The sequence below is a fragment of the Rhinolophus sinicus genome, linkage group LG04, assembly GCF_036562045.2.
Source record: "Rhinolophus sinicus isolate RSC01 linkage group LG04, ASM3656204v1, whole genome shotgun sequence".
Taxonomy (NCBI): domain Eukaryota; kingdom Metazoa; phylum Chordata; class Mammalia; order Chiroptera; family Rhinolophidae; genus Rhinolophus; species Rhinolophus sinicus.
The window spans coordinates 99,379,695-99,399,271 of NC_133754.1; the positions used below are offsets into that span (position 1 = coordinate 99,379,695).

The 19,577-nt window shown below is 42.3% G+C and overlaps 1 protein-coding gene across 1 annotated transcript in view; it reads right to left on the reverse strand.

Annotated features, from left to right (window-relative positions):
* Positions 1-19,577, reverse strand: part of FLT3 (fms related receptor tyrosine kinase 3) — a 62,521-nt gene that overhangs the window by 3,430 nt on the left and 39,514 nt on the right. Inside the window, exons 13-23 of the mRNA XM_019736600.2 lie at positions 19,071-19,177; positions 18,836-18,968; positions 18,646-18,750; positions 15,365-15,475; positions 13,764-13,917; positions 11,814-11,896; positions 10,875-11,002; positions 7,400-7,522; positions 5,396-5,507; positions 4,928-5,027; positions 4,100-4,205 (exon numbers count right to left, since the gene is read on the reverse strand). Of these exons, the coding sequence (XP_019592159.2) occupies positions 4,100-4,205; positions 4,928-5,027; positions 5,396-5,507; positions 7,400-7,522; positions 10,875-11,002; positions 11,814-11,896; positions 13,764-13,917; positions 15,365-15,475; positions 18,646-18,750; positions 18,836-18,968; positions 19,071-19,177 (1,262 nt within the window). The remainder of the gene's footprint in view (positions 1-4,099; positions 4,206-4,927; positions 5,028-5,395; positions 5,508-7,399; positions 7,523-10,874; positions 11,003-11,813; positions 11,897-13,763; positions 13,918-15,364; positions 15,476-18,645; positions 18,751-18,835; positions 18,969-19,070; positions 19,178-19,577) is intronic.

A 19,577-nucleotide genomic window follows, 5' to 3' on the forward strand; every position in this document is an offset into this window, starting at 1 on the left:
GTGATTTCTCATTTCACTGCATTGAGGTTAGTGAATGTAGCCTGTATGATAACAGTTTTGTTTATTTTGAAATTCTCTTTCTTAAGTGTGTTTACTAATTCTTGCCATTCTGTGTTTTATACGTCCATGACTTCTCTTTGTTTCTCTCTTCCCCATTTTGTTGGCTTGATCATGTTTTCTATGGTCCTCTTTTCCCTCTCTGCTGAATCTGAGGTTATACATTCTATTTCTATTTTACCAATGCTTACCCTGACATTTTTCACACCTTTTTTTTTTTTAAGAACTGGAATGTCATTTACATTTGAAGTGGTCTTTAGTCCAAAGATCCATAGTTATGTGAATGGATATTTCAAACTCCAGATTATTTGTTAAGGTCTTCCCTTTATTGGTCTTTTGGGAAATTTTTTTTTTTTTTTAAGATTTTATTGGGGAAGGGGAACAGGACTTTATTGGGGAACAGTATGTACTTCCAGGACTTCTTTTTTCCAAGTCAAGTTATTGTCCTTTCAATCTTAGTTGTGGAGGGTGCAGCTCAGCTCCAGGTCCAGTTGCCGTTGCTAGTTGCAGGGGGCACAGGGAGTCGAACTGGCAACCTTGTGGTTGAGAGGACATGAGCCATCTGGGAGCTCAGCGGCAGCTCAGCTCAAGGTGCCAGTGTTCAATTTTAGTTGCAGGGGGGCAAAGCCCACCATCCCTTGTGGGACTCCAGGAATTGAACTGGCAACCTTGTGGTTGAGAGCCCACTGGCCCATGTGGGAATCGAACTGGCAGCCTTTGGAGTTAGGAGCATGGAGCTCTAACCGCCTGAGCCACCGGGCTGGCCCTTTTCACACCCTTTTTATTCTCATGTTTATTTAGCGGTGTGGCCGCCCCCACTGCAGAATCCTACTGGACCTTTTCCTACCCTTTTATGAAAGCACTTTTCCTTGTTCTTTCAAAGCATCTTCTGTTGTAGGTTTTCCCTCTTCTGTCCAGTCTTACCTTCTAATTGTCTAGGGCATTTTCCACAGTCTCTGGCTCACAGAGATCTCCTTCTTGCTTTTCAAAGGCAGTTAATTATGGCCTCACTTCTTTCTACGTATATATGGGAGACGATACGAGAGGAGCTCAGGCCCCATGGCCACTGCCTCGGTTCACGCCCTCGTCTGTGCCTGCCTCCTATTGCCAACTCACCTCTGGACTGATGTCCTTCCTTTCACTCTTTTGCCTGTGCTTTCCCAAACTTACTTTTATGTTTCCTTTCCTTCCTTCCAGAAATATTTGCTTCCACCTTCCATATGCTAAGCATCATGCTAGCAGCTGGGTGGACAAATAGTGAATAGTACATTCTAACTGGCTCTCACGCTGACTTTCATTCATTTAGTGACCAGTGATTGTCTCCTGACTATGGGACTCCATCAGGTAACGTAAAGATGAGCAGCACACCATCCCTGCCCTCATAAATTAAGTCTCGTTATGAGAAAGACAAACCCATACAGCAAAATGGTCACACAATGTGATTTGCATCTCATATAGTTATATATAAAGGGTAGGGGATTCAGAAGAAGGAGCCTGAAATCTGACTAGGGAAGTTAGGAGAGTCTTTGGAGAGGAGAGAATATTTGATCTGGCTCTTTTATTTTCTTAAATTGAGGAATAATGGACACATAACATTATATTAGTTTCAGGTGTACAACACAATGATACTATATTTGTATATATTGCAAAATGATCACCCCAATAAGTGCTGTTAACACCCGTCACTATATATAGTAACTTGGGTCTTTAAGACAAATATTGAAGCATGTTTGTCCACTCTAAAATCTTCACTGGTTCACCATTGTCTAAAAAATGCCTTTGCACGTTAGTCAACCATCTCCCTGCTCTAACTCCATACCACTGGGGTTGGTTCTATCTAAAAGTATTCACCTACTTATGTGTTTCCCTCCCCTTCTCACTTATTCTCCGAGATACATTTTCTTTCCCTGGTCCATGATGAAGCAGAAACAGAGCTTCTACAGAAACCATTCCCATGAGTACAAGGAAAGAATGCTGGCAAGGCCTGTGTTCCCATCCAAGAAACTGGATATAACTGTGCTTAGGAGATGGGAAGAGGAAAGATGGAGTGGCAGAGGAGGAACAGGGTTTGCTCATAATGGGCAGAGCCCCCTGGGATGGTTGTGTAGATTACTTCTTGCTCAAAGGTGCTCTGCCAAGCGGGTACTGAAACCCATCTGTGCTCTGCTCCCCAGGCGTCTAGACTGGGGCCCACTTCACCAACCAGGAGTAATGGGCTCCTTTTGGTGTATTCATCCTCCAGCCCCAGAGGGGGCGCCATTTTCTACTTCCTGCCAGTATTTCTGATACATCACAGAGGATCAGGGGGAAAAGTCAGAGAACTGTACTTGAACATGATTACCCTCAGCTGAATCATCATCCATGGAGAGCCTGCCATTCGACAATTCCTGATACCTCAAAGGCCCCCCAGAACAGAGGGAGGGGGATTTAGACATCCTGTGGGTGTGAGGACATGAAAGGAGAACCGCGGGCCAAGACCGAGGTGGTCCTGCACAAAGCCAAGGGCTGGCTTCATCAGCAACAGTGGGCCCTCTAGCCTGGTTACACGACTGTCACAGTCTTGTTTCCTCGGTATTCCCCCACGCACCCTACACTGTAGCCGCAGCCATTTATTTCCCATTCCATTTTCTCAACTTTGACCCTTGATTTATATTATTCATCCAGCCTGGAACAACCTACTAACCCATCATTCCCCAACAGCCAAAATACTAATTCTTCAGAGCGTAGCTCAAAGACCACTTCTGTGAATCCATACCCAACTCCCCAACAAGTAAAAATCACTCAACCCTTTTTCTTTACTCCAACAGCTCATCCCTCGTTTCTCTCTATACCTCCTCTTTCACTTTATTTCACCGTGTCATTAACTGTTTACAGGTCATCGATTCATTGCTTCCATCTCCCCCAATCTTTTTGACCTAATTCCCAGACAATAACTTAGTTTCCGTATGCAATTTTTTAAAAATTGTAACAGGAGGAGAGCACACTCACCATTTATACAGGCCTCTAGAGAGACTACAGAATTGAAAATGGACTCTTACTAATTTTGCAAAACAGGACAGACGATTCATTTAAAGAATCAGATTCATATTTAACTAACATTTATTAACTACTAAGTGCCCACTATGTGCTAAGTCTTTTCATATGTCATCTTAATTGCTCCTTACAACTCCATTGTCGGGCTGCTGTGTGACAACACTCCATGAAGTAATTTTTGTTAATCCCATATTTCCAATAAGGCAATTCAGACCCCCAAAATGTTAAGTGGCTTACTCAGGCCGTATAAGAAGCAAATGATGGGGCCAGGATTTGCACCTAGTTATTGGGAGTTCAAGTTCCCATCCGTTGTTCACTTCATCTAGTGGATGGCTCATTTCACTGTGCCAGGTGGTATTAATGAGGGGAAGCGTCAGCAAAGTAGTTCCATGTTCCCAAAGTCCAAGGATCATCTAGCTTAGTAACCCATTCTACAGGTGAGAGAACTAAGGCCCAGAGAAGTAAAGTGACTTGCCGTAATTCACACAGCTATGGGAGGTAGAGTGGTAGAGCTGGTATTAGACTCTCGTGGCTCCAGGTCAATGCTCTTTCACTCCACTATATTACATGACCAAACTGTGCAATTATTCCATACTAAAGCTTCGTGTTGAATTAGGAAAGGTCCGTGGCTTCTGGAGGTCAGGGATTAAGTTTTATTTAGTTGTTTAGTCCTCTGCACTGGACACTTAACAGCATTTAATTTCTTAATCAATTGGCTGAAATCTTTAGGAAATGCTTTTTTTTCTCTTCCCTCAAATCACTTATGGATAAGTATATCTCACACTACACAATGTGTTTTTAAAAGCTTTTTTCAATTTTCAATTACAGTTGACATACAGTATTATATCAGTTTCAGGTGTATCTCCCCATATAACCTTTAAAGGGCAACCACGACAAACCGTGGTGAGGGAGACCATGAGGTACCTTTGGTTCTTAGGAAATCATCATGGAGTTTTCTCATTGCTATCCATTCTTGTCATGCTAGATAAAGTACTGTGCTGCTACCTACCGCTTCTTCTGCGTCTGCCAACTGACATCCCAAAAATGAAGTCAGGTTAGGGAAGGAGGGCCGTTTCCTTGAGTCAAAAGCCCAGCAGGATTGCATTATAAAGTATCTGTAAAAGCAACAGAAAGAAGAGCAAGATGAGGACATCTGAATGGAGACAAAGGGATCATTTGCCACTTAACGAAGTACCATTTATTGCCACGGAGCTAGTTATTTATGTATGTTTGTTTTGTGGCAAGTGCTGGACTAGATTTTGAACTCATATCAGAAAGGACAAATTCAATGATGGACAGAAATGTGTTTTAAAAAATACAATGTAGACCAGAAGTCAAGAGATGGAGTCTTACTGCCCTCACGGATCCCTCAAGCAAAGGAATTGAAAGTCAGAAGTGAGGGTACCTTAGGGCAGAAAAGGTTCAGTTTTGTTCAGAAATCCCCCTAAACACAAAGGCAGGTTTCTTTTCTTAAAATAGTCATATGAACTCTGCATTAAGGAGTTTTACTTTTTTTGGTCATGCATTTGTAACTAGACAGACTGTATACTTCGTATTTTTTTTAAATAGACTTTCTTGTTGTTGTTTTTGTTTTTACTTTTGGTTTTGTTTTAACTTCTATTTTTATCTTAAGTGTGTTTTTCCAGGACCCATCAGCTCTAAGTCAAGTAGTTGTTTCAATGTAGTTGTGGAGGGCGCAGCTCACAGCTGCCCATGTGGGGATCGAATCGGCAACCTTGTTGTTAAGAGCACTGCGCTCTGACCAACTGAGCTAACCGGCCACCCCCAGACTGTATATTTCTGATTTCAGCCACTTTATGGTCTGATGTGAACTTACATTTCTTCTGTAGCATAAAATGGCTGGTCCATTTTAAATCCACTCTGAATGAGTTTATAGAAGTTAGTGTCCACCGGAATGCCAGGGTACGGATTGACACCTGAGAAAAACATTAGGGAGTATAAGCATTCATTCATTCTTCATTTGTTTATTTATTCACACAATTAACAAACACACAGGGAGAGTGCCTGGGAGTCAGGTACTGCACTGTGCACTGGGTGGCAACTGGGCAAACTCATGATTCCTGCTGTCAAACAGGTTATAGGTTGGTGAGGAATACTGAACTGTAAACATCAGCAAAAAAACATCAAGTGTCACCTGTTGTCAAAGAAGTAAGACTCAGGAGCTCTGGGCACATCTGAGGTGGCATTTAATCCACTTTTTGACTTAGGAGTGGAGGAGGGACACAGAAAGACAGAATGTCCAGCAACCCGGTGCCCAGGGAAGCCAGCAAACTGCAAAACGTACCAAGTGAGAATATCTCCCAGAGTAATATTCCGTATGACCAGACATCACTCTTAATTGTGTAGATCCCTTCAAATAAGCTTTCAGGAGCCATCCACTTCACAGGCAGGCGGGCCTGTGTAAAATCCAAGAGGAGATCAATGCTAAGTTTCCACGGACAAACATTACTTCTTGTCTCTCGTGAGCTAGAAGATGCATTTTATCTTCTTAAGGCCACTCTTAATGCTTAGCTGAGAAAATCATATTCTTTAAGCACCAGTGTTTCACTTTCAAATTAACGTTCTAAGACATCAGAAACATGGCGGCATGAGGGGTGCACCTTGAAATCTCCCCTTGAAGCTACAACAAATTGAACAGCTATAAATCAACAAAAGATTCCCTTCACAACACTCAAATTAACATTCTAACGTACTAGTAGCCTTAAAAAAATTTTTCTTTAAGACTCATCTCGAATAAAGACTTATACTTGCAATTAGTAAGCTTCACATTACTAACAGTAGGTATTTCCCATTAAGGAGTAGCCATTCAGTTGCCGAGAGGTGAGTGGATACCAGTGAATCAGTGGATTATTTTGTTAAAGCATTTCTTGGAAGAACTGTAATGAAAATGCTCTCCACAAGAACGTGGTGAGGGGAACATATGTCATCACTTCCAGAAATGATACCAGGCTAGCTTCTGTGGTTTTAATAATTTCCAGTAGCATGAAAGGGGGTTTTGAATGAGTACAGCCTCCGATTAGAATCAAGACACAGGGGCCGAGGTAGTTTATAGTAGTTTCTTTTTCATGGATCGGGGAGCTCTTCACAGTGCACGTTTATTCTGCCAAGCAAAATCAAAGCTCAAGACAGAAACCCTACTTTAAACCCTCCACAAACCAATGAACTGATAGAATCAAGCAGGGTCGTCTGGCTAATTTGATTTAATTAAAGGAAATAACTGTGGCTCCAAATGGGATTCATTTTCTCTTATAAGAAACTACCAGCTAGTAGGGTATAAACTGCACGGCCATGGAACTGTGTTCATCATATTTGTTACCTCAGCTACAATGAGTGAGGCACAGATCTAATATCAGCTAAGGTGATCATTTGAGTCTAGAGGGGATACAGTTGAATTTGATTTTTAACACTTATTGGACACGTACAGTGAACAGGAGCTTTCATGTTGCTTTTACTGGTTCATTTCCACAACAACGCTCTGAGGTCAAATGTATAAGCCCCAGACCATCTGTATTCTAATCCATGGGCTGTATAATCCCAGGCAAATTGCTTTTCTGTGCAGTTTCCTCACCCACAAATGGGTACTTTAGGACTAACTGAATTAATATATGTAAAGCACTTAGTGTGAGCGCTGTGTATGGTAAAATTAGGTACGGTAAAGCAGAGTGAAATCCCAAAGATGAACAGCCATAACGAAGAAGAATAGAGGTTTGAATCCAGGGGTTGCGATTCTTCAAAACCATACTCTTTCAACTACACAGTGTTATCATCTAGTCTTTCCAATAGTTTGCTTGTAAATAACACATCTGCCCTCAGTTTTTTATTAACAAGTTGATCCAGTCATGTTTTAGGTTTCCCTCTGGAACAGTATGGATGACAAATATTCATTAACTAATGTTTAATTTAAATATTATGCCTTTTAGAAATTTATATTTCATGTTTAAGTTCTATGTTGTGCTTTTTAAATGTTTTATTGTAACTATTACATATCCCATCATTGGAAATATAACTCAACCGTCACTTTATAGTTAAAGGAACTGAAATAAATGCAAATAATGAGATTTGTTTTTAAGTGTGGATAGCACTCAGAGGACCCTAACTGACTTCTAAGTAACCCAAGGATAGACATGATGCTATTTTGCTCAACTTTTTATACAGATGGAAGCTGCATAAGAAAGCAAACCGCTGTGAGGACGTTTTTGAATGTTAATCCCCACACCGCAGATGTGCATCCCCACAATGACAAAACATAAAATAACAGCGTAAAATGTGTCAGAAACAGCAATCTCACGTTGCCCCTGATAACGTAGTTGGAATCGCTCATAATATCTCGAGCCAATCCAAAATCACATATCTTCACCACTTTCCCACGGGTCACGAGCACGTTCCTGGCTGCCAGGTCTCTGTGGACACACTGTAAGGAATGAGATTGGAGTGTTAGGTACTGTGGTGTGGGGTCATCACAGCGTGCACGCTTTCTTCCAGCTTCAAGTTCAGGAGGAGTTTCAGAAGACGGAAATGTGTAATTCGTCTTATCTTTGTTGGACCTTGAGCAGTCATCGTGAAGTGTAACCAACTCAGTGAACGGGGGAAGAGGGGACAATTTTTCAGCTAGTATGATCACAGTCATTTTACTGCTTATGGAACGCTCCTAGAGGCCAAACGGGATGGATTCCTAAAAAGGGGATCAGGACCGGCCCGGTGGCTCAGGCAGTTAAACCGTGCTCCTAACTCCGAAGGCTGCTGGTTCGATTCCCACATGGGCCAGTGGGCTCTCAACCACAAGGTTGCTGGTTCCACTCCCGCAAGGGATGGTGGGCTGTGCCCCCTACAACTAACAACAGCAACTGGACCTGGAGCTGAGCTGCGCCCTCCACAACTAAGATTGAAAGGACAACAACTTGGAAAAAATGCTGGAAAAATACACTCTGTTCCCCAATAAAGTCCTGTTCCCCTTCCTCAATAAAATCTTTAAAAAAAAGGGGGGGGGTGGGATCAAACTGAGCCAGTGTCGTACCTGGCTATACATAAAACGAAACAGGGCTCTGTGCTGGGCTCCCAAAGGGATTTTTCGGAGGCCGCCTTCCAGCACCCTTATTGTGGGGTGGAGAAAATAATCTCTATTCTGACTGGAAAATAGCTTTGGCAATTAAAGGGAGTGATCTCAAAGAAAATATTTGGAAAAAAGACTAAAAATAAGGTTGACTAAAGTAGAATGAGAAGGAGCCCCTGAACTGAGAGATGACATGACATGAATCCGAGTGGTCTGGTAAGAAAATTAACTCTAAGAAGGAAGATTTAAAAGGAACAGGGCACCTGTAGCAAAGGTCAAAAGGCTTTCTTCAATACTTGAAAAATAAAAGCAAAAACCATAAAGACTTAAATCCCTGAGCTCTCCTTTTTCCCTACTCAGTTTCCTGGGAGTGAGGTCCCTTGCAGTCCCTTTACATGTCACCCACTGCACCCAGCCTGCTTTCCACCTCCCCGCCTGCCGGCTGCCCTGGCTAAGCCCCCTGGTGACCTGCACAGCCACTGCAGGTGAGATTTGATTGGACCTCTTGGTGGTATCTGTACTGTTTGGCCCGCCTCCTGCTTCAGGTCCTTCCTCCTGTGGGCTCTGCAGTTCTCTCGCCCATTTTTTCCCTACTGCTCTGATGGTTCCGTTTCCACCTGCAGCTCTGGACCTGGGCTTGCTCTCATTCCCCAGGGCTGCACCCTCTCTCATTCCACATCCTCCCCTGGGCCAAACTGACAGATGGAACTACCACCACCCAAATCTCTAGCTCCAACTCAAACAGTTCTCTTGAGATTCAGATGGACATCGCCAGGTATCTCCTGGATTCAGCCCTATTTTGTTGCCTAATGAACCTCACATTCAACATGTTTAACTCATGACCTTTCTCAACAAACTTCCTCCTGATTCCGTGTGCCGGACCCTTATCCTGTGTGCCCTGCTGCTTTTCCTGCAGAAAGACTTTTCTGCACCAACCCCCCACCCCATCCCCAGTCTGATGTGCCTATCCTTCCCTTGGTTCCCAGAACGTATTGGAACACAATACTTATCACGCTACAGTCTAGTCTTTGATTTGCATGTCTGTTTGTCTCATTCTCCCCTAGCAGTGAGCCTAGCATGGGGCTCGGCTCTTGTCAATATTCAAGTTAATGTGTGAAAGAGTCACAGAGCCTACAGAGAAGCACCGGAGAAGAGGAAGCAAAAACAAACAGGACATGATGTTGATAATTCCGAGGTGAAGGCCTACAGGGAAAATAAGGGGAGAGGGTCTAAGAAACTGGATATTCTTAAAAAAATTCTTATTATTAGGCAGTGCCCCTTGACCTCCGGTTGTGAGCAGCTTGAGTATTTACTTAACCATAGGCTGAAAACCAGGCTGGAGGATCCACGTGGATAACCCTACAATGTTTACAAAGACACCCATGAAAGTACTACTGTAGATGGTCAGGGGAACTACAGACAAAGAAACTTGAGACATGGGGTCTCCAGAAGCAGGGAGCAAGTGAAGAGAAGAATGTGCCTCATAGATGAGGGGTGGGAAAATTTTTTTTAAACTATTAAGCAAGGATGCCCAAATTTAGACAAGAAGAGCAAAGACGGTAATAGGCACTTTTAATATCCATGAGGAAAAAAAAAATCCTTGAACTTAATTTAGATAAAATTGACTTTTCTCTTAAACACTGATTCTCTCCTATGAACATAGTAGGACTTGTTTATTCAGGTCTTCTTTTTTGCCCCTTTTTTTTCTTTTTTCTTTTTTGCCCTTTAATAAAGTGTCACAGGTTTCTTCACGTGGATCTTAGATGTTTCTTGTTATGTTTATTTCAAGGTTTTTCACAGGTTTGGTTGCTATTGTGAAAGGGATTTTTTCTATTCTTCAAAGCTAATGATTTTTTTTATGTTAATCTTTTAAAAATTGAGATATAATTGACACATACGTTATGTGTCATTTTTTTAAAGGAAAAAACATAGTTGAAGTGATTCCAAATTCAGGGAGAAAGAGGAGAGAGGAGGCAAAGGGAGGGGAGCGGAGGAAACAGGGAGGAAGAGAATCAAAGACTCAAAGAAAAAAGAGGAAGAAAAAGTTCGGGAAATAAAGAGTAGGTGACGCAAGGTACGCAAATAAGGACAGAAAATAGCCAGAGGAGTGGCTTGAATGCACTCGTAGGCAGGAGACATTTGAAATGTCAGAGAAGAGCAGGGCTGAAAGGCAAGTATGGACAGAATGCAAAACTGAGGTAGAGGCCGTAGTTTGAGGCAGGCACTAGGCCTTCTCATCACAGCCGTAAAGGATCTGGGATGGGCGGCAGGACACTAGGCAAAGGCGCCCAGCCCAGGGTGGCTTGCTTGGCAAACACGGAACACTGTATCTGAGCGTCCATTCACCCCCTGGGCCAAATGCCCGTATGCAGGGCACGGCCTGACCCCCTGAACTGTCTAAGGAAGGACTGCCACGCTACACCTGGTGGTGAGGAGGGATCCCTGAGGACTTCCTGCCTGGAAGTGTCAGGGGACTTTGGGCCTCCAGGGAGGGCAATGACAACCACGAGCTAGTAAGGGCTCCCGAGCCTTTATACTGTATAGCTAGCCCAGAGCCAGGTAACATTCTAAACGTCTCCAACGATAGACAGGAAAGATGATAGACTTCAAGGGATACAAGTTAAAATCAACAAGACAAAAAAAAAAAAAAGCGCCTCTCTTTTTCTAAATTATCTTTTGTTGTTGTTAGTTTCGTTCTTTAAAAGGAGCTTACCGACTTAAATTCCAGAAATTCCATTCCTTTGGCAACTTGATAAGCAAAGCAAAGAAGGTCTTCAAACGTAAGCACATTCAAGTCCTCTTCCTCCTCCAGCCTGTTTCGGTTTTCGTATTCAATTTCATCTAGAAAACAGAAGTGGTCCTCATTTTTGCCAAAACTCTAAGAAGTTGCCTTATTAAATCTCTACGAGGAGGTTACTAAAGCCAAGGTTAGGTGAGGTGCCAAGATGTACAAATGAAGCCCTCACACCATTTTCCTGGTGGCAGGAGGGCTATTGACGCTGAGAACAGGCAGCGTATGAAGAGTCACCTAAGGATTCTTTTTGGTTAGAGGGATAAAATAATTCTCTAGCTGCTTTGGTGACAGATGGAGTCCTGATCAGTCAGGGGATTCAGACACTTTTTTGCAATAGGCAGTTTATCACATTGGGAAAAGAGTTAATATCTACCTACCACATTTTATGAACCATATTGTACAGTTAATGTTCTTCCACTTAATCCAATAGTCCTATGAGGAAAGTATTAATGGGCCCATTTTACAAATGAGAAAATTGTAATTCAGGTGATTAAATAATTTACCCGAAGGCATCCAGCCAGAAAGTGAAGGAACCACAGGTTAACCCAACCACTACTGACTCCAGAATTCACCATCTTTTCCAGTTATCAGGTTGGCTCTAATGAATTTATGACTTTAGAAAGAATAACCTGACCAAATAAAATAGCCCTCAGTTATTAAACATTGACTTAAGATTCACAATATATAAACTGTTGGGTTTTAACTACTTTTAAAGCAAATCTGCATTCATAAAGCCTATAGATGACAGTAGCAAAGAAAAACATGTTTTTGTATTTACACACTTAAAAAAAACAGCGAACACAGAACTTTTGTATCTGTTTCTATTTTAAAGTGCTACTAATTAGAATAAAATATTACCTTCAGATTGAAATGAATTCCCATTCAACCCTGAGGTATGATCCAAGTCTTGCTGTACTTGAACTTCTCTTGAACCCGGCATACTATTTTAAAAAATTGTTTTTCCGTTATTTATGTTCTTCTGAGTAGACATTTTATATAAAAAAATACACTTCGTCAAAGAAATGAATTCCAGTTATAAATGGGCTTTTAAATTAAAAGCACAGCATCAACTTGTCCATTCTTCTGTGGCATTAAAAACATCTGTGTAATTGAGTCATACCAGGGTAGTAGAGGGCCCGTCATCTGTACGAAATCTTACAGTTCAAAGACGACCTCACTCAATCCTTACCACAATTCTATAAGCTGAGTGTGAAAGTCTCATTTGCTAAAAGAGAAACTAGGCTTGGGGAGCTGAACAGTATTTGCTGAAATCATGAAGCTAATAAGGGGGACAGCTAGGACTCACACCTCAGTCTTCTGTTTCTAATCTCAGCCCACTTTCTCTCTAAGAGCTCATGTAATACAGATCTTCCATAGAGATCTATAAGTGTTCCACCATCCCCCTTTTTTCCAAGCTGACCTTTGTAAAGCTCGTTTCCTTTTCCTGTGAAATTAATAAACACTAATCATGTCAATCTCTTTTATCGTACATAATATAGAATTTTTCCCTGCAGCACTTCGTATGCATTATATACAGACAACAATTTGATTTACTCCAGGACACCAGTTTACCCCAGCTCACAGCTTCCATGTGTCTGGAAAATGGCTTGATGCCTTCAGACCACAAACAGTCCAAAAGTGATCGCTTCAGTGTGTTTAATACCCCAACGAGTGAACCGCAGGCGCCAAGCTACCAGCATTGGTTATTACTAACCGTGGAGTCCTGCTCATACACATCTGACTCATTAGGGTAGGCTCTCTGCTCCAGAATATGGATGACATTATAGACTTTTCTCAGTTTTAGACCATGAACTAAGAAATGAGTATAGAAGGGAGGACTGGTGTAACAGGTACAAATTGGTGAAGGGCAACCGCACACAGACATACATGGGGATCTCCGTGGGGCCTTCCAGCTCTAAGATGCTGGGTCTGCACTGAAACTTATATGCTAAGAAAACAAGGCTGGGCTTTCAAATGCACCCTCCAAAAATCCCCCCTGGAAAAAATACAAGCCTCAGACAAATGCGCCTTTAGGATAAGGGAGAGCTTTCCCATACGCAGGGAAATAGGACAGCACAGTGGATTGAGGGAGCTTTCTATCAAAATGCCTGTGGATTCATTCAGAGGGGTGCTATGTCCAAGTAATTAGCAAGAAATTCCAAGGATGAGGATGAGAAGCCACAGAATTCTCCAGCCCTCATCTATGCATGCCAAAATAAGAAATCAGCACTGAGAATCGCCCAGGATTCCCTCAGATGGAGGAAGGTGCAACGCAGAGCACAGATAAATGTTACCGCTACTTTATTCTGTCCCCATCACATTATGTCAACAGATCTATCCTAATTTTTAAAAATCTAGTTTATGAGTTGAGAGCACTTTTGTGCAATACTCCCAGGACCTCTATGAACACATCCAACACTTTGGAAAAATGTTCATTCTCTCCACCCATCCCTAAATGTCCACCGGGAGGACTGAAAGAATGAACAATGCACCTTTCCCCAAACTGAATATGTGTCTAGAGTGTGATTTAGGTTAAGGTGGACAGACACTGGCTCCACTGCAGTGCATGTAGAAAAGGGAAAGTTCTCATTGTTCCAAATCAACAAGGAAACTATAGCAAAGACAAGTGACATTTCTAGGTCTCAGAACCCACTGATTACACAATGCTGGACTATGGCCTTTAGAAACTGGCCAGTGTGTGTGTGTGTGTGTGTGTGTGTGTGTGTAGGGAGCTGTTTAACCATCATAGTTTGTGTTCGAGAATGTGTAATTATGAAACTAGTCTCTTACCTGGACTTAGTCTCTTACCTGGAATTTGGATGTGATTGGAAAGTGGGGTAAAAACTAAAATTGTGTTCCTTGAAAATCTCCGTCCATGTCCTGTGAAATTTTTCTCTTTTATTTCTTAGATAGTTGAGAAGATCACCATAGCAACAGTATTCAAAAATCAAGTAAATTGGTCCTGAAATAGTGACAATTTTAGCTATAGGTAAACAAATACCAAATAATTTTTTCAGATGTCTGTGTAGCAGAAAACATTCTCAATGAGATCTCATTTCTCCCTGACTTTGGGAGAGTACAACTTTTCCTGAGCCTAACTCTTCCTATACTTTAAATTCAACGTCAGCCTTTTGCTCAAACTCCTTTGGAAAACAGTGTCTTCTGCCTTCCACGTTGGCCCTTGTTGTACATGTGGCCTCGTCGATTATCACTGTGCACTTAGTTCTCCAGTTTGCAATTGGAAATAATATGCCAGATGCATAAAGAACACTTTGTAAGTATGTGCTGATTTGTTGTTGCCTAGAAGAGAGAACTACCTGGTGTGACCAAAAAATACGGTGAATGTGTAAATTTAAAAAAATGTATTACAGCAAAAGACACATTGCCATTAATCCCCCTCAAGATACTCCCCCTTGCTTCAAACACACTTATCCCACCATCTTGCCACTTTCTGAAGCAGTTCTGGAAGTCCTCTTTTGTGAGTGTCTTTACTTGCGCTGTCATGGCTGCGTCCGTATCCTGAATCATTTTGACATTCTGGTATGGCAATGTCTGTCAAATAAAAACATTATGGTGTGTCCTCATCCACCTTATTCACCAGATCTGGCACCGTGTGACATCTGGTTCTTCCCCAAAGTCAAAATGGCCATAAAAAGTAAATGCTTTGAATTGATTCAGGACATGGAGGCAGTCACGACAGCGCAACTAAAGACACTCACGAAAGAGGACTTCTAGAACTGCTTCAGAAAGTGGCAAGAAAGATGGGATGAGTGTGTTCAAAAAGAGGGGACTATTTTGAGGGGGATTAATGGCCATGTATCTTTTACTGTAATACATTTTTTCAATTTAAACATTCACCATATCTTTTGATCACACCTCATATATTCCTAATCCCCTCTCTAAGCTCCATTTTCTCTTTTTTCTGTTCTTTTAGTCCCAGTCCCAGGCCGCCTGTCCCAGAAAGAATGACCCTGGGTCACATTGTTCCCATATTTCTAGGCTGAAGTGAGAGAATCAGAGTGCATCTCTATTAAATTATGGGAAAATAGGGTCTGACGTCTGGCTTGGCTGTGCTTCTTTGAAACGGCCCAACCCGGGCAGCAGACAAGCTCAGCAGCCATTCCCTGCACTGCGTTTACACCAGCTTCCCAGCTGGGGAGATGGTGGAGGGAGAAACTACAAAATGTACTTGCAGTGTGGTGACTGGTAAGTAGGTTAGAATCACGTGGCATATCCCAATAGAGAGGGTTCCTCTACACTGATCCATCTGATTACAGCGCGCTCGTGTCTAATTCCACTTGGGTTTGAGAGCCCATACCATGACTGAGAAAAATGAAACATGTGAGAACAAATGTCCTTATTGTCTTCGGGCTAAAATATTTTTCATTGGGAGTTTTCAGCCGAGTTACCTGACTGTGTGCATGCCCCCAGCAGATTCACGATATTCTCATGGTTTCCCAGCTGAGTCATCATCTTGAGTTCAGACATGAGAGCTTCTTTTTCAGAACTGTCTGCTTTTTCTGTCAATGGAAGAACACACAAAAAATGCAAAACTAAAAAATAGGAATTTTAGGTCATTTGATAAATGAAATCTTTCCTCATTTCAGAGCAGGTTTGCATAAACATTTAAAAAATACATCAACTAATACATGCATTTTGAATAATAATATCCTGTCTTTTAAGACAGAATTCCAAAGATTGTAGTATCGAAGCTGAATCTCATAACGTGCCTTTCTTTCTACTGGATGTTTCTGTATCTACCAAAATTAAAACCCTTAATAGTGACCCTCAAAAAACAAAATAAAACAAAATAATAACACATGCTTTTCCTCCACAGAAGTTAATACAGATGCTGAAGGGAGAAACACACTGTTTTTTTGTTTTTGTTTTTTTGTTTTTGACTCTTGAATTTGTTGACATCATAGAGAGACAGGATAGGAATGTCATTGAGGGTGGTTGGCTCCAGCCTGTGGCCCTCAGGTGTACAACCTTAAATTTGTCAGTGGGTCTAATGGTGAGGAGATCAAAAAGGACCAATCCTCACTAACCAAATTCTCAAGAGGCTCATTAATTGATAATGAGAAATATAACTAATGAGTTGGCTAGGATGTATCCACTGGCCAAAGCATTCTCTCCCTGGAGAAAAGTCTAGATAGATTAGCAAATTGTACTCATAGTCTTACTTAGAAGCATAGCATAAGTAATTATTGATGAATTTGAATGTCTTGTGTCATTGAGGCTGATGTGCCAGTTGGTCAGGGCAGCTCTGCCCAGGTGGGTAGTGGAGCCCTAAAGGCAAGACTTCCCTGTCCAGGCTCAAGGCACCAGGTACCCACCCCTCTGTTAACTTATTCTTTCTTACAAACATGGTAACTTTTCTTTACATTCAATGGAGATTTGATTAGATACTTCCAAGTCTCGTTATTTTGTCCTGGAAAACACCCCAGCCTTTATGGTGGCTTTTCCAGAACACTGAAGCCATCAGGGGTATCCGTGTTCCCAACATCTTGTCTTGGGTGTGAGGTTCTTGACTTGTGCACTGTGACCCACTGCCACCTCATGCCTTCCACTGCTTCATGTTTTATAGGGACTTGTGCTTTCAACTGTCCATGTCTTACTCCTCATGGCCAAAATAATACATTTTATGTGGTGCTTAACTTTTTCAAAACACTTTCATATACCATTACCTGACATTCATTATTAATTCATTGAATAAGTATTTACTGAGTGCCTACTGTGTATGAGGCAATGTGCCAGGCTTTGGGGAGAAAAGTGATAGATAAGACAGAGCCCCTGTCATCCTGGAGCTTAGAGTCTCCTGGAAAAGAGAGACACACAAATACATAATTACAATATAGTGGGATAAATGCAATGTGGCAAATGAATGTGGGGTCACACCAGAGGGACACCTAAGCTAGCCTTAGGCAGGGTGGGGAAGAGGATGCCAAATGTCTATGCTGACACCTGAGGAAAAGTAGGTGTTAACCAGGTGAATGCACAGGGAGGAGGCAGGGAGAAGAACATTCCATAGTGAGGTGACAGAATGGGCAAAGATCAATAAAGAAGAGAGCAGAGCAAAACAGATATGGACCCCGCCCTCATGAGGCTTACAGACTAATATGGCAGATCAAATAGCACTTGAATAATTAAATATGTAATTACATCTCATGATAAACTCTATGGGGAAAAAGTCTATGGAGAGCTAAGATAACATATTGCAAGGAACTTGATCTCATCTTTGGTGTGAGACAAGGCCTCCCTGAGAAAGTGATATCTACGCTGAGACCTGAGGAACGTGTTGGGGAGAACCACACGGAAGGAGAAGGGCCAGCAGAGGGTCAGGCTGTGTGAGGCTCTGGGACGGGAGGGAGCTCGATGCGCTGGAGGAAGTGAAAGAAGGCTGATGAGCTGGCGTGCCGAGAGTGTGGGTCGTGTGGTGAGCAGCGGCCAGACCATGTCGGGCTATGTCATGTGTCTCAGGAGGACTGGAAAGCAACTGGAAATGTTAAGTAGGAAAATGACTGGGTCTGTTTTGCATTTTATAACCATCACTTGGGCTCTTCAGTACAGAGAATCTGAAAAGAGGTGGAGTGCATACAGGGTAGCTGCGTAGAAGGCTGTGGCAGCCCTCCAGGAGAGATGGACTTGGACTAGGGTAGTAGTAATAGAGATAAGAGAAGAGATGGAGTCAAGGGACACTGAGCAGGAAATCCGATAGGAATAGCTTCTGGGGCGTTAGAATGGGGCTGGTATCAAGGATGAGCCCTAGGTTTCTCGTTGGCCCGATTGTGTGGAACAGGGCTCATCATGGGTACTGGTACCAATCACTGAGGAGGAAGTATTGACGGAGGGCCAGGGTGGGAGGGGTTCAATTTGGATGAGCTGAGTTAAAGGGACTTTAGAGACATCCAAGCATTTGGACGTATGAACCTCATGCTCAGAAGGAAGACACGATGATGAGAATCGTTGGTATACAGGATGAAGTCCCAGGTGTGGTTGAGATGGGAAACGTGTGGAGAGAAAATGGAAGGGGACTCAGGAGCGCGCCTTCAGGAACTCCGCATAAAGAGCTGGCAAAACGCTATGAAGCTGTCAGCGAGGTAGGAGGAAAACCAGAAAAAATGGTGACGTGGAAACCAAAAGGAAATAGGCACTTAAAAATGGAGAGTAGTCAATCGTGCCAATTCATGCTAAAGGTTCAACCTATGTGAGGACTGACACATGCCCATTAGACTTAGTTCACTGGTGGTCATGGATCACTTTAGCAAAAGCCGGCTGGATATGTTCTTGCTCAGTGAGTTAGGCTAAGGGCGGGATGGTGGTGGGAGCCAGATGGGAGCAGATGGAGTAAGGAGTGGGAAGCGATACAGAGTTCCAATTTGCTCTTCTACCCAGGGTCTATGTCAAAACGGCAGAAACAGCATCTGCCTGTAACAACAGTTTCCCCAAACACCGAAGCCGACAAAACAAAACAAACAAACAAAAAAACCTAAATGAAGAGAGAAGAGATGGAGTTTTGGATTCATGCCTTGTATTTTACATTCTTACTTGGTTGACACTGACCCCAACGCACTCCCTTTTCAGCCCTGAAGCATGGCAAGCAGTAATCACAGAAATGATGGGAGAAAGGAGAAGGGGAGGTGGGAGCCTGCACCACCATCTTTGTGGCTATCATGCCACTTTACTGTACCTTTCAGCATTTTGACTGCAACCTGGATGGAGACTCCTGTTTTACTAATTCCATAAGCCGTTGCATTCATCACTTTTCCAAAAGCACCTGATCCTAGCACTTTGCCTGCAAGATAAATGATGAGTACATGTTTGAGATTTTCCCACAGAAAGGAAACGCTACAAAAACATCTGGAACATTCGATTCTTACCAAATTCTAAATTTTCCCTTGGAAACTCCCACTTGAAATCATAGTCATATTCTCTGAAGTCAATGTAAAAGTACTCATTATCCAAAGTACCGGTCACCTGTACCATCTGCAGCTGGCTTTCATACCTAAATTGCTTCAGAGATGAAATAATCAGTCAGTTAGCAATAGGCAGTTCTTCTTGGGGAACAGGAAACAATGATGAATGTTTACCTTTTTTTTTAAATTTGTTTTTTACCTTTTTGTATTTGTGACAAATTAGCATGGTTAAAACAGCAATGAAGGGGAGACAAAGCCCTATGGTTGCGTAGAATGAGATGTTGTCCTGGAGGAAAGGGAAGGGGCCTGCAACAAAAGTGTCAACGAGCAGTGAATTAGGATTCCTGAATTTGAGTCACCATGATTTGCAACCCTTACAAGCTCTCCTCAAGTACTCCACTCCCCAAAGAAAATCATGCAATGGTCGCATAAAGGACAAGTTTCCTTCCTAGAAAATTTTAAATGATCCTGAATCCTTTCCTACAAATCATTTACTAGGGTTGTAAGAATCACATCTATTTAAACCCACAGGGTCTACAAGTCAGGTAAAAAGAGAAGTTTGTGTTCCCCCTATGAAGATAACGTATGAATGTGGAGAAGTTAGTTTTGAGATGCTGTTGATTCTAAATGATAAGCGTAGGTGGCCAGGTTCAGAATTGTTTAACTTAGAAGGGCTCTGAAAAACAAACTGAAAATTATAAAGTAG